This window comes from Macaca nemestrina, chromosome 2 (assembly GCF_043159975.1).
Source record: "Macaca nemestrina isolate mMacNem1 chromosome 2, mMacNem.hap1, whole genome shotgun sequence".
NCBI classification, from domain to species: domain Eukaryota; kingdom Metazoa; phylum Chordata; class Mammalia; order Primates; family Cercopithecidae; genus Macaca; species Macaca nemestrina.
The window spans coordinates 98,218,490-98,242,147 of NC_092126.1; the positions used below are offsets into that span (position 1 = coordinate 98,218,490).

Sequence of the window (23,658 nt, forward strand, 5' to 3'; positions counted from 1 at the left end):
TGAAGTCAAGCTTTTAGTGAATGGGATCACTGAACTGCTGCCAGTGGAGGAAGTGTGGAGAACCGGAGGATTGCCAAAGACTGGAAAAGAACAAATAACTGTAGTCCTGATTTTTTAAAAGACAGAAACAACTGCCAACGACAGTCCAGTATACTTGACGTCAATCCTTTTCTAAATTCAGATTATTTATTTTAAAACAGTTTCTAACCATTTGGAAAAGAAAATGGTGACCATTTGTGGAATCAACCTGAGTTTTACCAGATTAATCTAATTTCTTGTTTGGTTTTTTTTTTTAAAGAGTGTATGTACAGATAGGTCACAGATCAAAAAGAGGCAGTAAAAACAGTGTGTTGAAAGGATTTTAACAAGGTATTTGACCAGGTTTTCATTACACCCATATACAAGATAAATATAAGATGGATAACAGTGCAACTAGGAGGCTAGGTAATTGTTTGACCAATCATAACTAACAAGTGCTCATTAATGAATTGCTATCAACCTGAAGGGCGGTTCTACCCACAAGCTTCAGGACTCTATCTCTTGCTTTCTCTTGTTCAACAATGTTATCAATAACTTTAATGAAGATGTACTGTACTACTGTTGGTATGCAGTGTGGGGATGACATGAACCTAGGAGAAACAGCTTATAAATATATTAAGAAAGAGCCAGGATCTAAAAACACACACACACAAAATTAGGCTAACTCTAATGAAATGAAATTCAATAGGAAAAGATATCTAAGGGATCAGTATCTGTGTCCAAATATATATATATATATGTAACTGTGAGATGGGCAAACAGTGGCTTGTCATGTGTTTAAAAAAAAAAAGCTCAATGGCTTTGATGGTAAGCTTAGTTCAATCTGACAGCAGCAAGCTCAGTATGTGATGAAGATATCAGAAAAGCTAATGTGATGCTAGCTGCAGCAGTAGTAGTATCTCGAACATGGGAGGTAGTGGTCTTGTTCAACTCTAGACTGATCAGACCACAACTGGAATATTGTCTACCTTTCTAGGGGCCACAGTCTTCAAAAGATCAAAACCACCTTGGCACATGTTCAGAAGAGAACAACCAAGATGCTTAGGAGCCTGGATACTATTCCATAAAAGGAAAGGCAGAAGGGACTGGAAATTTATAAATAGGACAAAGCAATGCCTTAAGAGAAAGATGATCACTAGCTTCATTCAGTCATTCAATGAACATTATTGTTAAACCTATTTCAGGAAAGACATTGTGAGAATGGCCAGGGATACAGAGCGAAGACAGTCCATATGCGCAAGAAATTAGTATGTATATTCAGCTACGTATACATGAAGAGTTGAAACAGCCATGATCTAAAAAAGGATTCGATTGTTCTATATGATTTCATAAGGCAGAAATAGGAGCAGAAGAAAGAAGTTAGAAAGTAACTGATTTCAGCTCCATATAAGGAAGAGTATTTTAAGAGTCAAGGCTAATGAAGGGAGAAGCTGTCTATGAAGACTGCCAGGTTCCCATCAGTAACGATGTGCTTAGAGAAGACACTGTCAAAATAAGACAGATAGTAACCTGGACTATCTTGAATATTCCTCACATTTTACACAACGATTCTATACTTTCCCACGAAATGAATGAATGTCCAGATTCTACTTGTGCACCTCAATATCCCAGGTTTCCTAGAGTTGCTACTTCCAACTCGGTACCCTGTCCCACCGTGAAGCAATGCTTTATATTAACAAATGAGAACAGATCTGAGCACAACAGGAATAATGAGAAACAGGAAGAAACTGGCCCACCGGCAAATGGAACACCAAAAATCAATACTGTTCTATGTGCCTAGAATTTGTAAAGAAAATGATCCTCTATCCTTGAATTCATGAATTCGATTTAAAATATCCATTTATGTTCGATTAATGTAAATAAGGATTTGTTATGTACTGCATCCCTGGTTGTCAGCTATTTTTTTTCTCCTCAACAAAGAAAAATTCATTTTAACTTAAGATCACTTGGAAAATGTCCTAAATAAGCACTCCAAAGCCCTCTATTATAAATGTATGTGGAAAGTAACTTTAGAATATATTTCTTAAAAGGAATGATTCATCGGATATAGTCCAAATACTATTAGCTAATCAAATTGTGAAATTCTAATTAAATGGCTACTTAAGTTTAATCTATTTAAAAATCACAGGCAGGAGGATAAACACAAAGACAGGGTTTAGACCATTTGGTTCTGGCTTTTGTAAATTGGTTTAAGATTATTAAGCTTACTTTCGCTCATTTTAGTTTGTAATTTTGTAAGTCTCATTTATTGGCTTTAAATTCTACAACTGGGTATTTAAGGAGCTCGACCTTCCAAACTGTTAATATTAACTTCTTGGGAGCAATCCCTCCCACATTAGCGCTTTTTCTCAATTTGTGTACAATCAAGGGGGAACAACTGGATTTCCAAAGGCTCTTTCTTTTAAATAGCAGCCCAGGAAGACAAAAGTGAGAAAGAAAAAGAGGAGCATCTTTAACCAGCAGCCTTGAAAAAAGGCATCTCCTACGGCTGTCACCAACTCTGCTGGCTCTCTCCCATTTCTCAAAACACTGCCTGGACGCGTTGGTCAAGAAAAAGAAAAAGAAAAAAACAGATTCCCGCTTCCCTGGGACAGGGAGCTCCCTTTTGTAGAAGTAGCTAAAGAAAGGAGGCGCCCCACGGGATTTCATCTCGTCGCCAAGGCAGCGCCAACCCGAGCCGTCCGGCGCGAGGAAAGCTCCGGCGGGCCCAGAGCCCAGGGTGGCCCCAGCCTGCGGCAGAGCAACCCCGGCCGAGCCCGGAGCTCCGCGGCCACAGAGTCCAGGCAGCGACCCCGGACGGCCCGGCGGGCGTCCCCCGGACCGCGGCGGAAGGCGGGAAGACGCGACTCGACTTACAGTGACACCATCCTAGGTGACAGCACCAGTGCAGCTTGAAGCACTTGCCATGGCTGTGCGTGGCACAGATGGACAGCCCGTCGCACGGCTGGAAGTCGGGTCTGCGGGCTGCACAACTCCGCGCCAGGGCCTGAGCCTCGTCTAGTTTCTCGCTCTTCCAACCCCGCTCGGGCGCCGGCGATGCCGCCGCACTCATTTCCTCTCCCTCCGCGCGGAGCCGACACCGGGAGCCCGAGAGAAGCGACGTCTGGGCGGGCAGGAAGCCGAGCCGGCTGCGGACGCGGGAGGGCGCGGCACGGGCTGGGAGTCACGCCAGCACGCGGCGGCGGCGGCGGGAGCGCGGCGGTCCCAGGCTCGAGGAGGAGCCGCCCCGGGCGCTGCGACCGGGGCTGGGCCTGCCGCCTCCCTCCCTCCGCCGCGGCGCGCGCCGCGCCCCACGCGCACACGCACGCGGACAGGCGCGCGCCGGTCGGCCCCGCGCGATGTTCTTCAGCTAGCCCGGCCTCCTCACACACACCCCGCCGGGGAGCGCGGCCGTCGGCGTCCCAGCCGATCACAGCGAGGTCCTGCTCACACACTCACTCCTTCCTCGGAGAAAGACGCCGACGGAGGGCCGTGGTGAACACACACTCCTCGGCCGCTTTGTACTCACACGCACGCCGGCCTACATATGCACTTCCCTCCGAGTGACACTGGCCACCGAGAACTGACACACGCTTCCACACGCTCCACGGAGGGCTGCGCACACCCGGCCCACGCCCACCCGAACCTCCAGTGGCCCGGACCCGGCGCATCCCGGAGCGAGGATCTCACACACACAGCCTCTCCCCACGCGCGTCTCACATCTCCCTCGTACACACCTCCCCGTGTCTGGGCATGGAGCCCCTGGGAGGCGCGCACACGCTCGTGCACACGCGCGCCCTCCCCCGCACAGGGCCGGCCTCCCGCCCCAGCGCGGCCACTCAGCGTGTCAGGGGCCAGCACCGCCAATCCCTGCCCGCCTCGCCCCAAACCCCAGGCCTTCCCGCGCCCGCCCCAACCTTCTCCTGGACTGCAGCCCCTCCCCCTTCTCCTCCCACCCCCGCTTCCGTTGAGCGGGAAAGCAACCAAGCTGGGTGCAGTGATGTGTGTGTGTCTGCATATGTGTAATTTGGTGTGCAAGGGATGTGTGTGGCGTGCCTGTCTATGATTTGGAGTATATGTGGTGCGTATGCGTGTGTGGTTGGTGTGTGGTTAGGTGCGTTCATGGTACATGGTGGGTGGTATGCATGATGCAAGTGACTGGTGACCTGTGTGTATACGTGTGTGAGATGAATGTTATAGCTGAGGTGGGGTGTGGGTGGTGTGTGTGTAGTTGAGTGTATGTGGTGTGCAGAATATGTGTATGTGTGTAGTTGGGCGTGCACGTGCTTGTGCACGTGGTGTGGGTGTGGATGTGCTTAGTAATACAGAGTATTTGGTGTGTGTATGGTATATGTGTGGCAGTGCAGTGCGTGTATCTGGCATGTCGAGTGTGTGCATCGTATATATGGATCAAATCGGGTGTATGTGGTACATAGGGGTGGGTGGGCACACAAACAGGACTCGTTGTTGTGGAGGACTCTGCCTTTGTGTGTTAGTGCCTGCCGTGGCCAGCAGGTGTGACTGACCTTGTGGTGGCTGCGGCTTCCTCACACAATCGGCTTGCACTCTTCCCTCCTGGGGACAAGTTGCTCCAAATAGATTTTCCATGCCAGGCTCTGCTGCTGAGAACCGACCCCAGGCTGGATTCAGTGAAGAGGAAACAAACCATTTGCTCCCAGGGTGCACTGCTGGGAATTAGTGTTCCCCTGCAACAAGGCCAGAACCCAGCCTTGAGCACAGGAAAGGAGGGGACACCCCCTTCCTTCTTTGCCAAACGTTTTTCACAGCACAGAAGAATGCTTGTTCAAGGAACAAGGCTTTCAGCACAAACACTGTGGGAACATGTTTATGCCCAGGTCCACTTTCTCCTTTATGCCTTTCCTGCTTTGCACTGACAAGAGACTCATCATGGTTTTGAAATAACCAAATTCATCCTCAAGCGCTGAAAATCCTTGCTGCCATAAGCAATCTTTCATAATTTTCCCTTTTATTTAACCTTGGCTTGAGAAGGGAAATGTAATTTGCATATATCTGGCTCTAGTGAAATCTTCATTTATTAGGGATTGGGGAGAGACTCAATTTGGCAGCAAAAGTATTTTCCAGAAAGGTCTGAATCAAAATCACAAACTGTAGTTCTCCCACTAACCTAACATTGAAACAATTGCAAACATGAAGCGTCATCTCATCAGCTTCCACCCCAACTGCTCCCCCAAAATCCTAAAGGAATACATCTCTGGCATAAAATCTATGCACCCCTGCTGTTAACTTCACAGTCTGACCTACCTCAGAATAACATAAGTAAAAGGCAGAGAAATCTTAATCAAAGAAATCCCCAAGCCAACCAACAATTTTTCAAACAAAGAGTACTTTCCATCTGTTTTACCCTATTTGTCTTTCTCCAACCTATAACTCACTCTAATACTGCCCGTATCATAGAAGGGCTTATGACAGCATCCCCTCTGTATTTCAGTAACGCATGCTTGTATGGGATCCTTCCCCTGACTTCTACCCTAGGGTGAACCATGTGGTAAGATTCCACAATACATGAAATATACCATCTCAGCTAGTAAAAAATGAGCATGAGAAAGAATGCAATATAGCACTTCAGCTAGGAGGCAAGATAAATTATCCAAACACCTTATTTTAGGTTAGCCACATGATTAGAAGTTGAGAAGCCTTTACGTTATCTGTACCGTGAAACTCATTCCATCCCCTTGCCCTAAAAGATGTTATTGACTTCTACCGTCTGGTGTGGAGCAGGAGGAGGTAATTGCTGTGACCTCTCAAATATATACACACAGCTTTCAGGATGTGTTGTTGGGATATGATTTTTAAATTTTTTATTTTGAAACTTTCCAAAATATACAAACATAGAGAGATGAGGATAACCGCCCCCCATGTACCCATGTACCCATCACCCAGTTTCAACTATTATGAACTCATTTAGAAAACCTTGTTCATCTACAGCGCCACCCACTCCAGGCCCCCAGCCTGTCCACTGGATCATTTTGAAGCAAATCTCAAACATCAAATCGTTTCATCCATAAATATTTTGGTGTATATCTCTAAAGGAAATTTTAAAACCTCTAACCATAATTATTGCATAATAGCATACAATTTGATCATAAATATGAACTTGTCCTGTAGCTACTGACCACTTCTCCAGCTCCCCTTTAAGAATGCTACTCCTCGCCAGGTGCAGTGGCTCATGTCTGTAATCCCAACACTTTGGGAGGCCAAGGCAGGTGGATCACCTGAGGTCAGGAGTTCGAGACCAGCCTGGCCAACATGGTGAAGCCCCATCTCTACTAAAAATACAAAAATTAGCCAGGCATGGTGGCGTGCACCTGTAATCCTGGCTACTCAGGAGGCTGAGGCAGGAGAATCACTTAAGCCTGGAAGGCAGAGGTTGCAGTGAGTCAAGATCTCACCGCTGCACTCCACCCTAGGCCACGGAGTGAGACTCCATCTCAAAAAAAAAAAAAAAAGAAAGAAAGAATGCTACTCCCTGCCGGGCACAGTGGTTCATGCCTGTAATCCCAACACTTTGGGAGGCCAAGGCAGGCAGACCACCTGAGGTCAGGATTTCAAGACCAGCCAATATGGCAAAACCCCGTCTCTACTAAAAATACAAAAATTACCCGGGTGTGGTAGTGCACACCTGTAATCCCAGCTACTCAGGAGGCTGAAGCAGGAGAACCACTTGAACCCGGGAGGCAGAGATTTCGGTGAGCTGAGATTGTACCACTTGCACTCCAGCCTGGACGACAGAGCAAAGCTCCATCTCAGAAAAAAAAAAAAAAAAAAAGGAATGCTACTCCCTCTGCCTGGAATTTTCCCCTGTCCCTGGCTCTTACTTCCCCGTCTACCTCTTCAGCTTAAGTGCCACTTTCTCTGACTAGTCCAGACTGAGCTATACACGCTCTCCATTCAGGTCACTTATCCCAATTTTAAACAAATATTAAAGAAGGAATTCTTCAATTAATATCTTTCCCTATCTCCCTTCCCCGACACAAACTGTACACTCTTTGAGGCCAGGAATATTTCCGCCTTGTTTTCAATATTTAGCACAGAGAGTAAGTAGTTATGAAAATAGTGAAAATAATTTCATCTCAGGTTCTAAAGGGCTGGAAAAGATTCATCTTTGGTAAATTGTTTGCAAGTGTGTATAAATAATTCATATAATTACTCTTCATATAATGGTACCCTTGGATAGTCGCCTCCGACGCTGACTCTGAGCTTAGCTGTGTGTATTAGTTATCTATTGCGCTGTAACAAATTACTCCCAAATTCAAACAACACATGGTGTCTGTGAGTCAGGAACCCAGATGTAACTTCAGTAGGTCCTCGGCTTCTAAGTCTCTCACAAAGCTGCGATGAAGATATGGGCCAAAGCTTCTTTCTCATCTAAAGGTTCAACCAGGCAAGGGTCTGCTTCCAATCTCACTCACTCACTGTATGTTAGCAAGATTCAGTTCCTTAGGGAACTGTTGTTTTTCACTGGTGGTTTGGATCTCCATGGACCTCTCCATAGGACAGTTCATGCATAGCAACTTGCTTTATCAGAACAAGTATGTCTTTAAGAAGAGTCAGAGAGAGCACCCCAATCCTTTATAACTTACTCTCAGGAGTGATATTCCATCAATTTTGTCATATTCTACTCATTAGAAGCAAGTTGCTAGGTCCAGCTCCATGCAAGGGGAGATGATATGAAGGCAGGAATCACTGAGAGCCATTTCAGAAGCTGCCTGCTATACCATGTGACTTGCTTTAGCCAATGAAAGAATAGCAAAGATGGTAAAGATTTGCAAAGAGCATTCTCATTGGTATTTGCCCTTTCCTTCTGTGTTGGAACCCTGAGACCACCATGTGTAGAAGTCTGAGCAAGCCTGCTGAAGGATAAAATGCTTTGTGAAAGAGAATGAGGTGCTCCAGTTGGCGAGCAGCCAATCCCAGCCAGTGGTCTGTCAACCACTAGAACTATGAATGGGGCTATGGCAGATCATGTAGACCTACCAGCTGGTCACAGAAGCATGAGAGTCCAGCAGAGATCTGCTGAGCCAGTCCAGACCAGGACAACCACCATGATCACCCACACAATCGCAAGCTCCATAAAGTGGCCATTATTTTAGGCTGCTAGGTTCTGGGTGGTTTCTTACACAGCAAAAGCTAACTGATACATCCACCATTCCTTTCATATTGTAGACAAAATAATTGAGGATTCAAGAGGCTAAGTGACTCCATGTCATGGTGCAGCAGGCATGGTAGGAAAATGGCATCAGAACAATACAAATAGTTCAAGTCTAAGCTCCATCATTTTGTGGCTGGGAGACCTTGGTAAATCCCTTATGCCTTCTGGGCTTCAGTTTCTCTATCAACAAAAAAGAGCCCAGAACTTTCTCTAGCACATCTTTTAATGTTCAAAGTTAAGACTTGTCCACTTGACTATAGAGCTGGGATTAGAATTATTTTGGTTCAGCTGTCATTTGTGAATACTCAAATATTCCCCCACTATTCTATTGCATCTATTGGTCTAACGCTAATATGAGTTATATATGCGCACACCAACCATTTGGAACACTTTGATAAATCGAGTCATTACAATTCAGTTACTTTTTGGTTGCTTGATTGAACTAAGCAACTAATTCCAACATGGTTATAAATAACCTGCTAGTAATTGGTCAATTTGTCATGTTAAAGCAATTAGAATGATGAAGTGGATGGAGAAGCTTCCAAATGAGGTGAAAGTAAATTAGGAGTCTTCTGTTGGGAGGGAGGATGCCTCTTCAGTGTTGCTGCCGGCAGAATTCAGACCTTCATCATCCCCTCAAAGGAAAAGAAAAGAGCAGCAGCTTTGGAATCAGACAGAGTAGAATCAAAGCTCAGGTCGACCACTTCCTACCTGGGTGATTTGGGGCAAGTTATTTAGCCTTATCTCTTTTTTTTCTTTTTTTTTCTTTTTTTTTTGAGGCGGAGTCTCGCTCTGTCGCCCAGGCTGGAGTGCAGTGGCGCGATCTCAGCTCACTGCAAGCTCCGCCTCCCGGGTTCCCGCCATTCTCCTGCCTCAGCCTCCCGAGTAGCTGGGACTACAGGCGCCGCCACCACGCCCGGCTAATTTTTTTGTATTTTTAGTGGAGACGGGGTTTCATCGTGTTAGCCAGGATGGTCTCGATCTCCTGACCTCGTGATCCGCCCGTCTCGGCCTCCCAAAGTGCTGGGATTACAGGCTTGAGCCACCGCGCCCAGCCTAGCCTTATCTCTTAAATGAGAATTGTAATTCCTACCTCATACACTTGCTGTGAACATTAAATACAATAACATATTTGAAGAGCCAAATCCTATGTCTAGCACATTGCAGATGCTCAGTAAAAATGAGTCCATCTCTTCCCAGCACCTTCAAATGCCTCCATGTCCACAGACTCTACTAGCTCCAATCCTTCCTTCATGAGGCTGAGAAGAGATCTCCCTAAAACATAAGTCTGATCACATTATATCATACCTGGGCTTAAAATCCTTTGATGCTTCTCATTGCCTACTTGAAAAAATGAAGGTCCTTCATAGGATACACAAAGCCCTCCCAACTTCCCCACCTCTTCTTCCGTATGCCTCCGTATCTGGAAACTCCCTGGATTATTGTCTTGTTTCTAGATATGTAATATCCTCTCCTGCCTGCCTCGGTGCCTTCTCTCATCCTATTCTCTTTGCCTTGAGTTTCCCGGCCACCCCCTTTTACACATGTGGAATCCTGCCTTTCCTGCAAGTTCTAGCTCAAATGCTTCTTGAAACCTTTTCTTAATTCACTTTCTCCTCCATACTCCAGAACTCTGCACCTAACCACTTGGTGCCTCAAGTAGCGAGGCAAGGGTGCACAGAAGATACTCAACAACTAGTTTTAAATGGATGTATTGGAAGATTTGTGTCTGAAAATTCACAAATAGGATGGAATTTGTATTTCAAATTCCTATTTTGCAAACCTTAGACCCCAAGCACAAGGAGATTCCTTTGAAATCTTTGAAATTAAAAAGAAGCCTAACTTAAACAACTGGCTTGTAATCTTACTGAATATCTTAGCTCTGTAGGTGACCCAGGCTGAAATCACCACAAATTCAAAGCGGTATTTTATTTATTTTTTTATTCATTTAATTTTTTGAGACGGAGTCTCACTCTGTTGCCCAGGCTGGAGTGCAGTGGCACAATCTCAGCTCATTGCAAACTCTGCCTCCTGGGTTCAAGTAATTCTCCTGCCTCAGCCTCCTGAGTAGCTGGGATTACAGGCACCCGCCACCATGTCTGCCTAATTTTTGTGTTTTCAGTAGAGATGGGGTTTCTCCATTTTGACCAGGTTAGTTTCGAACTCTTGACCTTGTGCTCTGCCCACCTTGGCCTCCCAAAGTGCTGGGATTACAGGCATGAGCCACCACACCTGACCAAAGCAGTATTTTATAAATTGCGTGAATAACAGACCCGTAATAGAGAAATATTCATGGTTCCCCCTCTAACCTTTTGATATTGCATCACGAAGGCCAGCTTTCCCACAAAACATACCATTATGCCACCATCAAAGGCAAAATAGAAAGCCATACAACGCTGAGCCAGTCCAAAATTGCATTTCTTGTATTTTTTAAGTGGTGGATTGTGGATCATCTTAATATGATTTTTTAAATTTGCCATTATCTCCCTCAGCTGCTCTTTGAAAGGAACACAGCAGTTTTGTACCAGTTTGTTTTATCAACCAGAGAAGTATTTTTATCTATGAAAATGTTTAGTGGAAAAACGAACCTCCAGAGTAGGTTTTGAACATGGAAGGGGAAGGCAAAAAGGCCAGTCTTTAACCTCCTAACGATCTGGCCCCTGGTGGGCCTCGGTAAACACCCTCAGTGTTCATGCTCATCGGGAACAGTAAGCAGAGAGCTTCTCTTGAGTGATGCGATGTGACACTAATAGGTGTAGGATCAGGTCGATTTTGTGCTCCACACTACACAACCCGTTTTTTATACTTCGACAGTCCGCACCTACTTCGGGAAGCAATGGATCTCTCATCATTTTGAAACAAGAACACTCTTGCTTCTTTTAATGGTAGGATAACACACACGTTCTACCATTTTCATTTTTAAAAAAATCTTTTCTCTTGATGATTAGCAATTAAAATAGTTCAGCTTTATCTCATTTCAGGAAGCAGCTAGAGGCTAAAATGACAGTGGAGAGCAATCTGGAGTACAATGACTGACTCATGGATTATAAATGAGGCAGCTGAGCTTCCATGTGCAAACCGTGAAGATGCGAGGCTGCGGTCAGCCCTCCAAGCACACCCAGGGCCCCATGCACTCAGAGAGCATCTTGCTCACAATGCTGGGCTCATTCATCCACTCCACAAATAGCTAGTGAGTGTCTTCTGTGTGCCAGGCGCTGGGTTGGATGCCAGAGAAAATTTCGAGGGAAGACATAAACCAACCATAGGAATATAAAAGGTAACTGCTTTGATTAAGGGGTTTAAACAAAGCACTATAGGAGAATGAGGGAGAAACATGTCTGCCTGGAGCCATCTAAAAACATTTCCTAGGAAGGATGCATCGGCACTGGTGACGCAGACAAGCTGGGGTGGGGTACAATGAAAGAAAGGCAAGAAAGGCAAAGGCTGCTCCGTGGATCTCTCTTGCCTGAAAGTCATGTGGGAGCAGTCAAACAAGAGGCAGAACTGTTTGATCTGCAGGGGCCAGATCATGGAAAGCCTGGTAAAGTTTAGACTGAGTCCTCTAAACCCATAGTTTTTGTATATCTTTCAGCTGGGCACACTTTGTTCAATTAAAAAACTCATCAGAAAACATAAATGAAACATCTGTAAAGTCCAGCTGCTCCAGCTGAGGCTGTTGCATGTTGCTGGGGTAAGGCTGGAACCCCGTTTGTTTGTAACCGCACAACACCAGAGCAAAACCACTGCTCCAGGAGGTGGGAAGTTGCGATGGACAACCTCTAAGATGGCTCCCACGATTTCCTTGTGTTAATTCTCTCCCCTGGAGTATAGACTGTACTTAACAATCCTAAAAGTAGTGATAGGAGTTGTTTCCAAAATTAATTGACAAGGAAAGTCACTTCTTTCGTGTTGGTCTCTCTCAGGGACTTCACTCTAGGGGAAGCCAGGTGCCATGTTGTGGGTGGCCCTAGGGAAAGGCCCACATGGTAAGGCCCTGACATCTCTGGCCAACAGCCAGTGAGGACCCAAGCCCTGACAACAACCATGTGAGTGAGCTTGGAAGCAAATCCCTCCAGTAGAGCCTGAGATGAAACCACAGTCCTGGCCAACACCTTGATTGCGGTCTTGTAAGAGACCCGGCCAGCACAGCTGCACTTGTATTCCTGACACACAGAAATTGTAAGATCAGATCATAAATACTTCTTGTTTTAACTTGTTAAGCTATGGAGCAATTCGTTCTGCCACAATAAATAACGGATACAGGACCCACTGAGGAATGCTGAGCACAGAGCGAAGGGATCAAATGTGCATTTTAAATGCTGACTCAGGAAAGACCCAGGAGAATAAATTGAGTAGAACAAGACCAGAGATAAGGCAACTACTAGTCCAAGAGGGAGGCAAAGAGGGCTGAATGGTGGGGGTAGGAAGGAGGGGAGAAGAATGGTAGACATCCTGGGAAGGTAAAATCAATAAGGCTTGGGATTGTTTCTGGGGAGGGGAGGAGTTTCAAGGACAATGCCAGTCATTACCTAGGGAACAAGGATGGAGGAACATATTTGGAGGGAAAGAAAAAAATGTTCAGTTTGGGATGTGTGGCGATCATAGTGGCTGCGAGTCACTCATATGAAGCATGCAAGTATGCAAATAGTCAATACGCAGTTCAAAGCAGTCTGAAAGAGGAGGCTGCGTTAGAAGTTGCCCTTATACATTCAGGGCGCTTCACTCACAGAGGCTGCAAACTCCAATGCCTCTGTGCCAAGAAAATAACATAAAGGAGTGAAGAGTCCTGGGTATAAGTCCTGGGTGAAGAGTCCTGTTTTGGGAGTAGTAGGGACTGTGTTGAATTGCAGAGTGCCTGCCTTCCTTAGAGGCACCAAAGCCAAACATGTTTGAAACTCTGTGCTGTGTGCGATGCTGAATTCAGTTTCAAAAGAAGCTGGCTTGAGTGGCACTCCTTAGGGAAGTGTCACAGCAGAATGAAAAGGACGAGAGTTTTGGAGTCAAGACAGCACTGAGTTCTAATCTTGCCTCTGCCACGTGCTAGCTGGTATCCCTGGACGAGTTAATTATGCTGTCTGAGCCAGCGTTTCTTTAGCTGTGTAAGAGACTAATAATACTAGCTTTAGGAAAGTTGTTGTGATTAAATGAGATAGTGCTTGTGAAGTACCAAGTACAGTCCTGGCACCAAAGAGGTGCTTGAGAAGTGGTAGCTGACATTCTGATAGTAATATAATAATGGCCATCATCTCCACTGAAGGAGGCGGGACTCCAGCACACAGCGAATGTCCTTGCCATTCTATTCAGAGAGAAGAGTCATCCTGGAACAGCTGTGCTGGAACTCTCAGAACTCAGTGTCGGTGAGGGGTGTGTGGATCTGTCTTTTGGTTGTGGTACTTCAAGTGATGAAAAGTTTAATGTCAGGAGGCACACGGTGTGATAGAAGACTCCAAGAACAGAAGTCACAGTACATCCAGGACTCCAGGAAGTGGGGCTGGATCCAAGGCAGCCTGAACTGGCAGCAGCAGAAGAAGTTAATGCGGCTTCACTGGTGTGCTCCAGAATATGTGATTTTGCTGTTACCCACGGGTAAGTGTTCCACATCACCAACACCTCTATTCTTCCTATTTTGTCTACCTTGTAGCTTCTATTTACACATAGTAGCAGTCTGTTTCCTTCTACTTTGACTTCATCTAATCCCAACTCCATCTTATTCTTTTCCACTGTAAATCCTTTCCGATTCAGCTCTTGCTATGACCTGCATTTTCCTCTTCCCTCCTAGATTAAATGTCTGAGAGTTAGAATTTGTTTCAACCCCTATCTTAGCAGTCATCCGCAGCTGAAAGAAGAGATGGCACGTCATGTGGTGTCAGTAAAGGCCACCTAAACTGCTCCTTTAGCATGAGCTATGAGAGGATAATTTCCCATAGAAGGGACTGTGGGCAAGGAGGCCCCATGATTGACATGCCTCGGATAGTGCATATGTGTGTGTCCAGTGGAGACTAGGAGGCTGGGAGTGGTAGGGCACATCAGAAATATGATACTCTTAGATCGGGCACAGTGGCTTACACCTGTAATCCCAGCACTTTGGGAGGCTGAGGCAGGTGGATCATCTGAGGTTGGGAGTTCAAGACCAGCCTGACCAACATGGAGAAATCCATCTCTACTAAAAATACAAAATTAGCCAGGCGTGGTGGCACATGCCTGTAATCCCAGCTACTCAGGAGGCTGAGCCAGGAGAATAGCTTGAACCCGGGAGGCAGAGGTTGTGGTGAGCCGAGATCGCACCATTGCACTCTAGCCTGGGCAACAAAAGCGAAACTCCATCTCAAAAAAGAAAAGAAAAGAAAAGAAAAGAAATATCATATTCTTATTTATTTATTTATTTATTTATTTATATTGAGACGGAGTCTTTCTCTGTTACTCAGGCTGGAATGTAGTGGCGCAATCTCGGCTCACTGCAACCTCTTCCTCCTGGGTTCAAGCGACTCTCCTGCCTCAGCCTTCTGAGTAGCTAGGATTACAGGCGTGCCTGGCTAATTTTTTTTGTAATTTTAGTAGAGACGGGGTTTTACTATATTGGCCAGGCTGATCTTGAACTCCTGACCTCAGGTGATCCGCCCACCTCGGCCTCCCAAAATGCTGGGACTACAGGTGTGAGCCACAGCACCTGGCCTTATTTTAAACGTCAGTATGAAATTGTTGCAGGAAGATGACATGTAACCAGTACAAAACCAGAAGCTTCCTCCAAAAGTCCCTCTCCCTTTTCCTGACATTCAGGTACAAAGAACCATCAAAGCAATTAGCTTCAACGGTAATGTCAATGATGTCAGTGGTGCTAGGTTCTTTATATAGCTATCTGGAAAACGAACCCCTTTCCTGTCCTGGCTTCAAAACCCAAGGATAAGGCTTGCTCTCTTTCTCTGCTACTCACACCTACTCGGCCTGGGTGTATACCTGTGTAGGATTTGGGTGCACTGTTGTTACCCTAGTTCAGAACAAAGCTAGTTCACCTGGGGTGAAATGAGGGTGGAGCCAAGGCTTCTTCTCCCTCTCTTGCAGCTGGCTTCCCCCAGGGAGCTGCTGTCGGGAGAGTTTTATCTCCGCTTCCTGGAGGGAGACAGCAGAGCCCCAGTAACAGCTGTTGTGATTTCCAGAAGGCACAGGGCTGGGGACTCCCCGCCCTCCTCACATCACCCGTGGGTATCCAAATGCGTATGTTCCTTCCTGAAGCTGAAGGTGTAAATAGCTGTGAAACTGACAGAGAGACTTGTGGATTCATAGAGTAACATGACTGGTTAAGTAAAATGTCCCTTTTATTATTCAGGAAAGTGGAATTACAGAAAGGTGATAGGGTTACCTGCTCAAGGTCATAAAACCACTCATCCCACCATCTATTCATGGTGGAGAATGAAAGAGTCCATATTTAGTGATTCCGAAGCCACACTGCTCTGCTTGCTCCCTTAGTGGTATGAAGGGAAATTGGCTGATGCTTGTACACATTTTAAATCTTGATGACTGCTTTTCACTCCCTGCCCATTGTTGGTCATGAGGGTGATATTTTGAGGCTATGCTGTTATAGGCAAGGATCCAGCAACACCCTAGCCTTGCTTGCCACACCGCTCTCCCCTTCCCATTAATCCCCCCCAGGAAGCTAAGCATAATAAATGATTGTAGACTGTGAAACAGGTACTTTTTCTTTCTTTTTTTTTTTGAGACAGAGTCTCACTCTGTCACCCAGGCTGGAGTGAAGTGGCACAGTCTTGGCTCATTGCAACCTCTGCCTCCCGGGTTCAAGTGATTCTCCTGCCTCAATCTCCCAAGTAGCTGGGATTACAGGCATGCACCACCACGCCCAGCTATTTTTTTTTTTTTTTTTTTTTTGTATTTTTAGTAGAGACAGGGTCTCACCATGTTGAGAACTCCTGACTTCAGGTCATCCGCCCGCCTTGATCTCGAAAAGTGCTGGGATTACAGGCATGAGCCACCACGCCTGGGCGAAACAGGTACTTCTTTATGAAGACGATCCGAGCACCCATACACCAATGTAGAGCTCTCTGGTGAGAGAGGTAGGGGCCTCCTACCTCTCGGGATCTTCCTGCTGTCTGACCATATGCAAAGAGGAGGAAGTCTAAGAAACAGGGGAACTGTGTGGCCAGGATTGCATAGCAGGCCTTGGCTTATTTGTTCACCTAAATGCATGTTAGGGGGAAAGCAGAAGAGAGAATGAGTTAGGCCTGATCCACCTAGAAATGATGTAGGAAGCACAAGAAAGAAGCATATAGGGCCAAGTGTGGTAGCTCACAACTGTAACTCCAGTACTTTGGGAGGCTGAGGCGGGAGTATTGCTTGAATCCAAGAGTTTGAGACCAGCCTGGGCAACATAGGGAGATCCCATCTCTAAAAAAAATTTTTTTTTTTAAACAGCCAGATGTGGAGGTGCATGCTGGTGGCCTCAGCTACTCAGGAGGCTGAGGTGGGAGGATCACTTGAGCCCAGGAGGTCAAGGCTGCAGTGAGCTGTGATTGCATCAAGCTGCTGCACTCAGCCTGGGTGAGAGAGCGAGCTCCTGTCTCAAAAACAAAAACCAAATCCACAAAAGGGAAGCATATAGGTTCACACCCTTTAGTAAATGTATGCTTTGGTAAACGTGTTATTTCCCTAGTGCTGCATAACAAATCACTCTAAAACTCAGTGGCTTATGATAGTAATCATTTATTCTCTCTTGCAGTTTCTGTGGGTTAGGAATTCACACAAGGCAGCACAAAGATGGCTTTTCTCTGCCCTAGGTGGATCAGGCCTAGCTCTACCATGTCTGGAGTCTCAGCTGGAAGACTCAGAGGCTGGGAATTGGACCTGCCTGAGGAAGCGGTCACTCACACGTCTGGTGGTTGGCTATTGCTTAGCACACTAACACATGGCCCCTCCACGTGGCTTCCTCAGAATACAGGAGGGGTCCTGAGAGAGAGCCGAGTGGAAGTCATATTGACTTTTAGGACCCAGCCTCAAAAGTCAGGCAGCATGATAGGCCAGGCGCGGTTGCTCACACCTGTAATCCCAGCACTTTGGGAGGCTGAGGTGGGCGGATCACCTGAGGTCGGGAGTTCGAGACCAGCCTGACCAACATGGAGAAACCCTGTCTCTACTAAAAATATAAAAATTAGCCAGGTGTGGTGGCACATGCCTGTAATCTCAGCTACTTGGGAGGCTGAGGCAGGAGAATTGCTTGAACCCAAGAGGCGGAGGTTGCAGTGAGCCGAGATCATGCCATTGCACTCCAGCCTGGGCAATAAAAGCGAAACTCCCTCTCAGAAAAAAAAAAAAAAAAAGTCAGGCAGCATGACTACATTGGAATTGGATTCGTTGAGGCAGTTACTAAGGTCAGCCTAGGTTCAGAGGGAGACCCCACCTCACAACAGAGACGTGTTAGCATCATATCATAAGAACAGCATGAGAAATGAGATGTTTTTGGAAAATACCATCTGCCACATAGCCTAGTCGATGTTTAGGGCTCTGACCATTCAGATTAGAAATGTATTCCTTATTTATTTATTTATTTTTCCTCGAGACGGAGTCTTGCTGTCCCCAGGCTGGAGTGCAATGGTGTGATCTCAGTTCATTGCAACCTCCACCTCCTGGGTTCAAGCGATTCTCCTGCCTCAGCCTCCCGAGTAGCTGGCATTACAGGTACCTGCCACCATGACCAGTTAATTTTTTGTATTTTTAGTAGAGATGGGGTTCCACCATGTTGGCCAGGCTGGTCTTGAACTCCTGACCTCATGATCCGCCCTCCTTGGCCTCCCAAAGTGCTGGGATTACATGGGTGAGCCACCATGCCCAGCCCAGAAACTTCTTCCTCACTGAGGAGGTAGGAAGGACTGGGACCTGAGATACGCATGGATGGGAAGAGTGCCTAAAATTTTATTTTCTCATACCACCCCTACCTTTTTTTTACAGTTATTCATTTAGAGACTCCTTTCCACTCCACTCTTTTTAACTTTCTTACCTTCCTTGACCCATGACAAAAATTCAAACTGGTTTTTTCTATTTTGTTTTTTGGGGGAGACAGGGTCTCACTCTATTGCCCAGGCTGAGTGCAGTGGCGTGATCACTGCTCACTGTAACCTCAACCTCCTGGACTCAAGTGATCCTCCCACCTCAGCCTCCCCACAGGAGAGAGCTACCACACCCAGTTAATTTTTTAATTTTTTGTGGAGACAGGGTCTCACTATGTTGCCCAGGCTGGTTTCAAACTCCTGGACTCAAGCAGTCCTCCTGCCTCAGCCTCCCAAAGTGCTGGGATTACAGGCATAAGCCACCATGCCTGGCCTGCAAACTCTCTGGTTTTGATATTGAGATAGGACTAGGTTGATGGGTAAGAAGGTACATGTGTGGATACTCTGGAAAGACCCCTACCCAATCAACCATTTTCCAAAACAACATAAAATAAAACTACAATCTAACACTTCATTTTACTGTGCCATAAAAATCTGCATGAAAGTTAAATTTGTCTTAAAACTGCATCAAATGCTAAATCCAAATAAAATAGAAGTGCTATCTTATGAATCATGTATCACCTTAGTGGAAATTCATTTGGGTTTGAAATCGGGGGGAAAGGGTGACTGGCGATGGAGTTGAGAGGCCGGTAAGGGACAGGGTAGAAGTGAAGAGAACAGCAGAAACAGCAGAAGCTATAATTACCTGGAACATCGCCTGTATTATAGTTGACCAAGAGTTGGTCTTTGTAAGCAGTTTCCATGCTTTCCCAGGTATAAACCCACAGTATCAGCTTGGGGATCACAGACCCTTTTGCACCCCTCGCTCAGAGACCAACCGCTAAAGCCAAGGCTTCTCTTTCATCCTGCCACGCAATAGAAATTCCCCTTTCCTCTGAGTCTTCCTATAGATAATTCATATTTTCTAATTAATAACAATGACAACTAATATACTAACATTTGTTAACAGCCTACTATGTGCCAAGTACTATGTTAAAAGCTCACTTTATCTCACATAATTTTTATGAAAATAATCTATGAGGCAGATCCTGGTAACTACCCCTACTTCACACATGAGGATGCTGGAGGCACACAGAGGTTAAGGAACTTGTTCAAGGCAACATAGCTAGTAAGGCCTGAAGCTGGGATTAGAAGCCAAGCAGCCTGACCCTGGCACCCATGCCTTTAACCATTGCATTAGGGTATACTTATTGTAGGAAAAGATCATCCTAAATACTTTTTAAAAAATTACTTATTTTATTTTATTATTATTATTTTTTTTTGAGATGGAGTCTTGCTCTGTCACCAGGCTGGAGTGCAGTGGCGCGATCTTGGCTCTCTGCAACCTCCAACTCCCTGGTTCAAGCGATTCTCCCACCTCAGCCTCTCGAGTAACTGGGATTACAGGCGTGTGCCACCACGCCCAGCTAATTTTTGTATTTTTAGTAGAGATGGGATTTCACCACATTGGCCAGGATGGTCTCAATCTCCTGACCTTGTGATCCGCCTGACTTGGCCTCCCAAAGTGCTGGGATTACAGGCGTGAGCCACCGCGCCCGGTCAATACTTTTGTTAATTAAAAAAAATGATAAACTTGATGAACTAAAATTCCACTTAAAATATTTAGTGGGATAAAAGTGGCTAAAGTAGGAGTAATAAAACAAGATTATATGTAAATAAAATGAGGAACAAAACCAGACTAGTATATTGAAACAGTAAAAAGTAATTTTTCTACAAAAGACTATTGTCTCAGTCAAAACAAGAAGAAAGAATACATGTTAATAAGATTTGAATAACACAAAATAGACTTGGCATTTAAAAAATATTATTTCTATATATGTATATATAAGTAAATTTTGATACCCAAATGTGTACTTGCTGATAAAAATATAAAGCACTGTGACAGATCAAATAACCGGAAAAGAAATACAAGAAATTACACCCCAAAAGATGCCTGGTCCTTATGGGTTTACAAAAATTTTGTAAACTTTCAAAGAACAAGAAAAAAATTCCTGTTATATAAACTTTGAATGTATGTGAGTGCTCACTGTGTTGTATGTTACCCAGTTCGTTTGGTGAAGAGAAAATGATTCATTTCAAAATTTGAATAGGAAACTGAAATCAAATCTCATTTATGAACACTAATATTAAGATTTCAACTTGATAGAAAAAAAGAAAAATACTTTATTAAACACAAGGAGTTGATTTAACTCATAGCAAGGTTTATTTGGAGTACATTATACTTTATTCTAAAGACACAAAACTGGTACACAGAAGAAGTGATAACATAGCATGTCCCACTGACAGGAAAAACAAATATATGTATACATATAATAATTATCCAAAGAGATTTTTTTTTTGAGATGGAATCTCTCTCTGTTGCCCAGGCTGCTGTGCAATGCTGTGATCTCGGCTCACTGCAATCTCTGCCTCTGGAGTTCAAGTGATTCTCCCGCCTCAGGCTTGTGAGTAGCTGGGATTACAGGTGCCTGCCACTACACCCGGCTAATTTTTGTGTTTTTAGTAGAGATGGGGTTTCGGCATGTTGGCCAGGGTGGTCTCGAATTCCTGACCTCAAGTGATCCACCCGCCTCAGCCTCCCAAAGTGCTAGGATTACAGGTGTGAGCCACGGTGCCTGGCCATCCAGAGAGATTTTAATAAGGTATTTGCTATAATTCTCATTCTCTCCTTGATTAAATTCTAAAAAATCAGGTGTTAGTAATTTCTGGATTGTTTTTTGTCCTATGGGATTTACTTCAGTAATGCACCAGAAAGGCAGATTGCCTGGTCTGCCTTGTTCAAACCCATTTTGCTTATATGATAATATATCCTTTACTCCCAGAGAAGGAATAATCTGTTTTACAGATGACATGACTACAAACCTAGAAATCTAAGGAAATCAACTGAAAATTACTGAAAGTAATGCGTTCAGTTGCAGGACTTAACCCTAATACCTCTAAAACATTTGTATGTAGGTACATGTGTGTATGTGTGTATATATATTATATATTGTATGTATGTATACTGTTTTATGTATATATGCCAATATTAAACTGATATCTAATAGGGAAATACAAAAAATAAATTTTATTGTTGCTAGTACAACCAAAAAACAGATTAAACACATGGGGTTGATTTAACTTATAGTAAGGTTTTTTCAGAGAAATTACAGAGGACGTTGCTAATAAATCAAGTTCCATATCTGATTAGAAAAGTAAATAAAATATTATTTCCTAGGTTAACATGTAGATTTACCAGTTAAAGCCTCAGCAGGCTAACTTCAAGTATCTAACAAAATAAGAGGGCAATTCAGCTGGATAATAACAAGAAGAATGCCAAAGAATACTTATTTTAGACGATGTAATGATTATTGACTCACCCTATTGTACATTTTTGGTCATACTAAATTTTAATAAATGTTACAAAGTGATCATTATAAAAGTAGTGGAGCATTAAGTTAAAAATAGAATAAGTTACTTAATCTGAAATAGAGATTTAACACATTAATTCAAACACTAAGGGCTTAATATATGACAAAATGGAGTACAGTAAGGAAAAGAATCATGACAAAATGCTATTGGTATAAAGAAGCATTTACATATATATTTATACATATATGTATATGTGTGTGTGTATATATATATATGGAGAGAGAGAGAGAGTGCGCACAATTAAGAACGGAATTTTGGAATCAGATAGTCTTTGGCAAGTTCCTTAAAATTTCTGTCTCCCTTTCCTTAGTGGTAAAATGGGACCCATACTACCTAGCTTGAGGGTAATTTTGCAGAATAACTCAGATATTGTATATACAGCACTTAGCATAATGCCAGGAACATAGTAAACAGTTATTATCATGAGTCAGGGTGCTAAATATAAACTAGAACCAACTGGTTAAATGCTCTAGAAACACGAACAGGAAAACATGTTCCCAGTGGAAGAAGGGAAACAAATTTCTGATTATGGAAGCATGCAGGACAGTATCCTAGACAAGATGGATGCTCAAAATCTTAAAAAAAAAAAAAAGAAAAGAAAAGAAAAACTGTATAAACAAACCATAGTATTGAGAGTAAATGCAAATTGTTGAGCTCCTAAATGAAGTAGTTTTGGAAAGAGCAGTGGCAGGCCGGTGGAGATGGGCTAAGTTTCAGGATGGCCTGAAATCTCACAATTTGTCAAACAGCCCTTCCAGAGCTGTGCCTGAGAAGGAAAGTTCATGGACAGTTCATGGACCTTTCATGTGACCCCAAAGGCAATCAATCCCAGTGAAAGTGGTCCCCCTTCCCATTCTATCATCCTCTTTGGCTAGGTCTGTCCAGAGCCCTGTGGCCCCTCCTTCTCTAGCTTGGGGTGCAGAGGCGCTTCATGTGGGCTGGATGGACTTGTGGTTCTCACTGGTCACCTGAGAGCTGTACCATCACCCTCTGCTCCCAGGGCTGCTCCTCTGGCACATTTCCAGCCAATCCAGTGGCCCCTTTAGCTTGCCCAATGGTCCAATGTCTCTTTACTCCTTTACCTTAGCTGATGAATGTTCATTGCCTCACTGTTTTTTTCATTCTACTAATGTGGAATTTCATGTCATTCCGACAGCCCCAGCCCAGTCAATAAACCCAATGCAACATCATAATTCATATCCCTAAACCCCACTTTTCCCTTCTTCTTCATCTGGATAATTACTTTATCCTGTATGACTCAAGTCACTCCAGGAAGCCTTCTTTGACACTTCCTAGCTGAGCTCAGAGTCTCTCTTGTAAGAATCAAGGCAGCTGGTACACCTTGATTAGATTGTAAATTCCTTGTGTGCCAGCGACAGTCACGGCTCTTAGGCATCTTTGTTCCAAGCACGGTGCCTGGTCCACAGTAGTCCTAAGAAATGTTTGTGCCATTTGCCGCTGTGTCTCTCACTGCTGGGCACTAGCTTGGACACCACTGCCTGTCCTACTGAAACTGCACGTACTAGTTTGGGCAGTGGTTCTCCAACCTGACTGTACATTGGCACCTCCTGGGGAGTGCATAAAAATACCAGTTCCCCGGGCCAAGTCAGTCAGAATCTCCAGGGTTGAATTTTGTCAGAACTCCCCAGATTGTTCTTCTGTGCAGCCAGGAGTTGAGAACCACCAACTTAGGACGTTATTCAGAGCCCAACTAAGAGATTTTAATTCTGAGTCTGACTAGGGCAGATGGGAAGCACACCGTGCTGACATGGTTGCTATGCAGAGCTTAGGGGAGTCAGGAAGCATCCCAGCTCCCTCTCAGTGCCCTCTCTCCACACCCCCACCCCCATAAGACTGAATGTTTAGTGCGATCACTTTCACTTCTCCTTGGAGGGTAGCCGTTTAAACCCTTTCTGTGGGAACTGGCTCTGAACCTGCCTCAGCAATTCACATGCACTGTCATCACTGGCTCTAATCAGAGGGGCAGGGCACTTTACCTGTCATTATAGTACCTCACTTCTCAGA

The 23,658-nt window shown here is 44.7% G+C and overlaps 1 protein-coding gene across 1 annotated transcript in view; it reads right to left on the bottom strand.

Moving 5' to 3' along the window:
* Positions 1 to 3,288, bottom strand: part of C2H3orf70 (chromosome 2 C3orf70 homolog) — an 82,765-nt gene extending 79,477 nt beyond the window's left edge. Inside the window, exon 1 of the mRNA XM_011738648.2 lies at positions 2,896 to 3,288. Within this exon, the coding sequence (XP_011736950.1) occupies positions 2,896 to 3,091 (196 nt within the window). The 5' untranslated portion in view covers positions 3,092 to 3,288. The remainder of the gene's footprint in view (positions 1 to 2,895) is intronic.
* Between the last annotated feature and the right edge of the window lie 20,370 nt (positions 3,289 to 23,658).